We start from the raw sequence: 6853 nt of genomic DNA, 5'->3' as shown, positions 1-6853 counted from the left end.
GATGGCTTCTTGTTTCGAAAATAAAACATGCTCAAGGGGATGAAGGTGACTGGGAAGAACTTCACCTGATGTGTGTGACAACTTCCTTGGCAACCTATTATGACATACACGTTAGTAACTGCGACAGGAACTGACAAACGCTGGCTGTCTAAGTTTTTGGACGTTTTATCTAAATTACTTCTATGAAAGTTTACAGTATTTCCTCCATACCTTAACAGATTAATGCCATAGTGCATTTTGCTTTAATCTTTTTTTGTGAAACTTGTATATACTGTATTTTCTTCCCATACAATATTTTAATGTTGTTACAATCTAAGTCTTTGAGCTATCCATTCATCTTTTTTGTCTCTTTTACATGTATCATATCATTGTAAATTAACATACACAGTTCTAATGTGTTATAGATTGAATTGTGTTCCCCATAATTCATATTTTCAAGCCCTAACCCCCAATTTGACTATAATTGGAGATAAGGCCTTTAAAGAGGTAGTTAAGGTTAAATGAGGTCATAAGAATGGGACCCTAATCCAACATGACCCGTGTCCTTATAAGAAGAGCAAGAGACATCAGGGATGTGGGAGCACAGAAAAAAAGGCCACGGGAGCACACAGAGAGCCATCTGCAAGCCAAGGGAGGCAAGCCCCAGGAGAACCCAATCCTGCTGCCACCTTGATCTTAGGACCTCCAACCTCCAAAACTGTTTAAAAATTACTTTCTGTTGTTTAAACCACGCAGTCTGCGGTATTTTGTTATGGCAACTCTAGCAAACTAATACCTAATGCCAACGATATATCTAATTTGGGCAGGAGTGGTGGTCCTTTTTAAGCCTTTAATAAATGCACAGTAATTTACAGATTATATTAAGAGGGAAAATATAGATGTGTCTGTTGTGAATTACATCCGATGTATACAGTATCTTTGTAGGAAAGAGTCAGATACGGTGGGGAGGAACCCTGTGTTCTAATTTTGACTGTACATCGAACCCTTTCACTTCGAACAATTTTCGAGTTAGTTTCTCTCTAAATCTAAAACTAGAGCAAAACACCCTTGCTGCTAAGGCAATTTAAAGATTCTAAAAATCCCACTTTAAAAAAAAACCTGTTAGATCTTTAAGAGCATAGCATACCTGCAGATTTTCATTATTATGCAATACTGATGTGGATTAAGGCTGCCCCAGCTAGAGAAGCCCAAGGTGACCTGGCCTACATTCCAAACTATATGACCCAGTGGACTTTTTTTTATGGTATGAGTTAGGACTGCCCCAAGGAGAGAAGCCCAGGTCACCCTCACCTACATGCCGATCTATATGGCCAGATTCGTATCTAAAGTTATATGACTGCCCAATAACCAGACCCCATCTGCACTGAAATCATTTAGTGACTTTTTACATCATCTTTTCTTTTTCCAGTAAAAATAAGTCACGTACCCATGCCTTATAAAATTAGCCCTAACCCTCAACTCAGGGCAGCAGGAGCTCTGACTGCCCATGGGTCCTGTCCCCATGCCTACAGCTCTTCACTGCCCATGGGTCCTGTCCCCATGCAGCAGCAGCAGAAGCTCTGACTGCCCATGGGTCCTGTCCCCATGCTATTCCACACTATTCTCTAAATAAAAGAGCACTACTGCCAGATCTTGAGAGTTCAAGAAATCTTTCTTTCGACTTCTCGGCTCACCGACCCCGCATCAATACTACAAAGAAATTTCATTTTCTTCTACTTTACCTTAGGAGCTTTTTAGGAAACATTTTGGTCATTGGGATGCACATGATGTAACAACTCACTAGCTTATTATGACACAGCAGATGTTTTTATTAGGGGCACACTTCTCCGCATCCCCAAGGGCAAGTCCCCAGGCCCTGCGCATCCTGGCCCTTGGCCCTCTGCCTTAGGCTCGCGTCGCCTCCTCCAGGAAGCTCGCGGGGAGGCCGGGCTGGCCCCTCGTGCACCTGCAGGCCGCCCGGGCTGATCCTCCAGGCAGCGGCCTGGGAGGTCTACTTTTTTTTTTTTTTTTTAAAGATTTTATTTTTTCCTTTTTCTCCCCAAAGACCCCCGGTACATAGTTGTGTATTCTTCATTGTGGGTTCTTCTAGTTGTGGCATGTGGGACGCTGCCTCAGCGTGGTCTGATGAGCAGTGCCATGTCCGCGCCCAGGATTCGAACTAACGAAACACTGGGCCGCCTGCAGCGGAGCGCGCGAACTTAACCACTCGGCCACGGGGCCAGCCCCCTGGGAGGTCTACTTTTACACCCCCGCGTGAGGCTCAGTGACACATCATGGCGTTTGTATTTGTTCAATAAAACCAGACTGAACTCCCTGATGAACCTTTTTCTCCAGGATAAGGAGTTCTTCCAAAGAATATGCAGGAAAAGTAAAAAAAGGGTATTTTTTTTTTAACCTCAAAACCACTAGCAACTTTAACGAGACACATTTCGGTTTTTCTTGTTACTGCTGCACCCTTATTACGAGGATATTTAAGAATTTTCATCGAGTCAGGATCGTTGGTTTTCTGTTATTGTTTTGTTTACCACAGAGGTGTGAGAAATGCTTTGTCATTGCTGACGGTATCTGGACACGTTACCTCGTACTGTGTCCTACAATCAGCCACCCTACTCAATCAAATCTGCTTAAAAATGAGTCCATAAATGCCCTAAGAAAGCTAAAATTATATTAATATACAGAAATTCAGTTTGTTATAATTATTACTTTTTACTGCGGGTTCAGAACCTCGTCTGAATTTTTGCTGCTCAGCCTTCTCCACGCAGCTGAGGGGGTAGCCACAAATCCGAGAGCTGTTTCCTTGGTAACGCTCCAAGACTCCGGCCCTTCCCCCACCCCCTTTTTCTCGCGAGAGGAGACAGTCCCGTTCTTCCGGTAACTGTAACCCCGCAAGCCAAATGCCTTCGACTTAGCGCTCGGCTTTGCGCATGTGCAGTAAAGAGTGGCGCGAGCAGGCGGCTTCCGGCTGAAGAACATGGTGCGTTTTCGGGGTCATCTTTGTGCTTCCTGGACGCGGCGTTCACGCGTGTCGTGGGAGTTTCGCGCCTGCGGATCCGCAAAGGGTTCAGACACAGGGGGATGTGGGCACGCATCCCACCACCCCTAGTGAGGGAGGAAAGAAGCAATAGGGCTTGCTAAAGTTTGTGCCGGGAGAGCCAGGGAGGGAAGCTGTCCAGACTTGGGAGTTTGGAGTCGCGGGCTGGGTGCCGGGAAGGGTACTGCACTGTTCTCTGTGGGATACAGCTCCATATGGCTGGAACAGGTCTTACCCTTGTCTGCAAGAGATGAGGCTTAGCAAAACAAAGGAAATAGAAATCCCAGGGTGGACGGAAGCTGAATGCACATTGTTCCCACTCGCCCTCATCCCCTTCACACCATGAGTACTGGCCCTTCTAAAACTTAAATCCCTATCCTTCCTCAGCAACACAAAACAGTGCAGACTTCTTTAAGATCCTAGGCAGTTAATGGCTTCCGAGGATGTGGGAGGAGTCTTTACTGGCTTTTAGCTTATATGGAATATTTTCTCCCATAATTTGGCATTTTGAGTTTGTTAAGTTAGCGTTTGGGCTAGTCCTTGGGACAGTCTCCAAAAACGCAATGCAGAGTAACCGCGGACATTATCACCCACCCTTAGATTACAAAATAAGACATTTTTATTTATTGGAAGTATTAAATTGTTCTCTGGAGTGACCAGCCAGTTTTCTCTTGCTTAGAGGAGGGTGCCAATGAAGTGATAATTTAGGGTTCCCTTTTCATATGCTAATAGTAAAATGTAGACAGTTTTGGAAAGACATTTTAAAGATGAGGAAAATGTGCAATTGTTAGTTACCGTTATAAAGGACACAAGTTTGATTTCTTAAATGGAGAAGTAGTTTCTTTTGATTAATTCTTGTGCTTTTTGTTTTTTGAATAGATGCAAGGGGAGCCAAACCCTAGTGCTTCCCTTATTGACAGAACCATCAAGATGAGAAAAGAAACAGAAGCTAGGAAAGTGGTTTTAGCCTGGGGACTCCTAAATGTATCTATGGCTGGAATGATATATACTGAAATGTAAGTTAATCAGCCAAAAAAATAAATAAAACTTGAAGAGGCCAATGGTTGGTGGTTCCACAGGTTTTTGTGTGTGTTTGATTTTTGGTGTTTTTTTTTTTTTTTAAGATATTGAAAGCCTTTTTAATTTTTTTAGGACTGGAAAATTGATTAGTTCATATTATAATGTGACATACTGGCCTCTCTGGTATATTGGTAAGTAATTAATTTTCACGGTGATTTAGATTTACTACCAATGCAAACCTGCATTTACGTTTAATTCAACTTAGTATTCACTCCTTCATTCAACAAATATTTGAGTGCTTGCTATGTTCTAAAAACTGGGAATGCAGCAGTAAGGGAACAAGGTCCCTGCTCTCATGGAAGGAACGTTCTAGTAGGGGAGACCATCAAATTAATAAATAAAATTCTGGATAGTTATGAGTTCTGTGAAGAAAAATAAAGTTTGAGGGTGGTGAGATTTATATTTGTTACTCTCCCTGAAATGCCTTCCCTACTCTACCTTTTCACCATCAAGACCAATCAGGTTACTCCACTGATGCCTCCCTCAGTTTCCTGGTTCCTTCCTCTTCTCTGTCTACTGCTGTCTGCTCTTCAGTAGTCCTTGGGTGTAAAGAGTCCTTATGGCTGTTAAAGTGAATTCCATAGTGTAATACACATTAATCTAAAGGCTGTGATAGGGACGTGGTGTGGAAGTGGAAGAGCAAGAGTTTTGGAATCTGCATACCTCAGAATTGTGGCTTCAATACCTAGCTGTGTGCTCTTGCAAAAGTCACTTGACTTCTCTACAGTTGTTGACTGATCTTTTTAACATGACGGTGAAAACGTTTATTCTACAAGGTGGTAAGGATTAGTGATAATATTTTGAAACTCACTATTAAATGCCGTACACATAACAGACATTCATTACTTGGTAACTGTTACGAGGAATAAGAAGATAGTTTTCAGTTTTGTTGTTAATTTGCTAAAGGAGGAAGAGTTTTGTTTTCCCTCTTTAAATGTTTAAATAAAAAAAAATTATTCTCTTCCAGAGCTTGCCCTTGCATCTCTCTTCAGCCTAAACGCCTTATTTGATTTTTGGAGATATTTCAAATATACTGTGGCACCAACAAGTCTGGTTGTTAGCCCTGGACAGCAAACACTTTTAGGTTTGAAAACAGCTGGTAAGTGTTTTACATCTTTTGCAAAAGTAAGCGAAAGGTTGGTGATAAATCTTTTTCAATTTAATTTTCCCTTTTCATAGACTCAGCTGGAAGGGACTTCTAAGGCCATCTGGCTGAACTATATTAAACAAGTCTACAGTAAATTGTCTGAAGACCAATGATTATCATTCCTATTTATATAAATTGAATGGAACTAACTGTTCAACAGCTTTCTGAAAGTTTGTTCCGTGGTTTAATTACAATTAAAATTAAATGTCGAACTCTTGGCTGTGCTGAAGCTAATTTCTTATTTTGAACTCTATGGAAATGGTAAACAACTTATTTGTGTGCTTTGGTAATTTAATAACCAAGTCACTTTATTACTTACTTTTTTCTCGAAGAAAAAGGTTGGGTTCATTAAATCTGTTTTCATAGAAATTTTACTTATCCGTAGACATAAGTTATTTATTTACTTATATTTATTTATTTCTTCCTTCTAGTTGTGCAGACTACTCCTCCACATGATCTGGCGGCAACCCAGATCCCTCCCTGCCCACCTTCTCCTTCAATTCAGGGTCAGAGTGTGTTGAGTTACAGCCCATCCCGCTCACCCAGTACCAGCCCCAAGTTCACCACCAGCTGTATAACTGGATACAGCCCTCAGCTGCAAGGTCTGTCATCAGGTGGCCGTGGTTCTTACAGTCCTGGAGTGACCTACTCGCCTGTCGGTGGTTATAATAAGGTAATGACTCTTTTCTCTTGGCCAGTCACTTTATTTTAGAATCGGGAGGTACCTTGAAAATCACGTTGTGAGTTAGAACTCCTCATTTTATCAGTGAGGGAACCGAGGAACAGTGGGTAACTGACTTGCCCAAATCACCCATTTAAGAGCCAAGAATAGAACCCAGATTTCCTGACACCTGTTCAGAAGTTCTTTATACCACATCTTAACATGAAAGAAAAGGGGCTGGCCCCGTGGCCAAGTGGTTAAGTTCACGCACTCCGCTGCAGGCGGCCCAGTGTTTCGTTGGTTCGAATCCTGGACACGGACATGGCACTGCTCATCAAACCACGCTGAGGCAGCGTCCCACATGCTACAACTAGAAGGACCCACAACAAAGAATATACAACTATGTACTGGGGGTCTTTGGGGAGAAAAAGGAAAAAATAAAATCTTTAAAAAAAAAATGAAAGAAAAAATTTAGCTTTTGCGAAGATAATGAACTGAGGTTCACCATCTAGGATTTTTTCTGCAGGGTCTGTAAAACAAGTTGAAACTATGATCATTTTTTTCTTTCGTTTCTTTACTCATGTTTTCCCTCTTTCCTTGCTTGTTTATGTGAAACTTTTATATATCCTTATAGAATTTTCATGTTTTTCATCATGTTGGAGTATCTTCTAAGCTAAAAACTGGGATTGTCATGGTTTGACTCTTGAGTGTGAACACTCTTCATGGGATGATTAGAAACCTGCATTCCCACTCCCACAGTAAAGTGGGCATTTGTTCTGATTTTTAGGCTTGATAGAAGCAAAATTGACAAATTTGAAATTATGACTCCTGCCTGAAGCATAAGACTATAAGAAGGGCCTTAAGAGGGGGATGATCACATTTTCAGCTGCTCTCACTAGTTAGATGAACATCTCTATAGTTACTAGTTAATGAG

The 6853-nt window shown here is 41.6% G+C and overlaps 1 protein-coding gene across 11 annotated transcripts in view; it reads left to right on the top strand.

Moving 5' to 3' along the window:
* Positions 1–2874: 2874 nt before the first annotated feature.
* Positions 2875–6853, top strand: part of TMEM209 (transmembrane protein 209) — a 29960-nt gene continuing 25981 nt past the window's right edge. For 5 of the 11 annotated variants that reach the window (XR_011504516.1, XM_070513370.1, XM_014854361.3 and 2 more), the window contains exons 1-5: positions 2875–2974; positions 3911–4047; positions 4184–4242; positions 5079–5210; positions 5690–5931. Coding sequence is in view for 9 of the 11 variants with exons in the window: in XM_070513370.1 (XP_070369471.1) it covers positions 2972–2974; positions 3911–4047; positions 4184–4242; positions 5079–5210; positions 5690–5931 (573 nt within the window). In the remaining 2 variants the exon portion in view is untranslated. Of the gene's footprint in view, positions 3103–3910; positions 4048–4183; positions 4243–5078; positions 5211–5689; positions 5932–6853 lie in introns of all 11 variants that reach the window. The other 6 variants (XR_011504515.1, XM_070513361.1, XM_070513334.1 and 3 more) reach the window with 3 other exon arrangements.

Source organism: Equus asinus, chromosome 1, assembly GCF_041296235.1.
Source record: "Equus asinus isolate D_3611 breed Donkey chromosome 1, EquAss-T2T_v2, whole genome shotgun sequence".
Taxonomy (NCBI): Eukaryota; Metazoa; Chordata; class Mammalia; order Perissodactyla; family Equidae; genus Equus; species Equus asinus.
The sequence above is the reverse complement of the archived record's forward strand: the minus strand, read 5'-3'. Positions and strand labels throughout refer to the sequence as shown.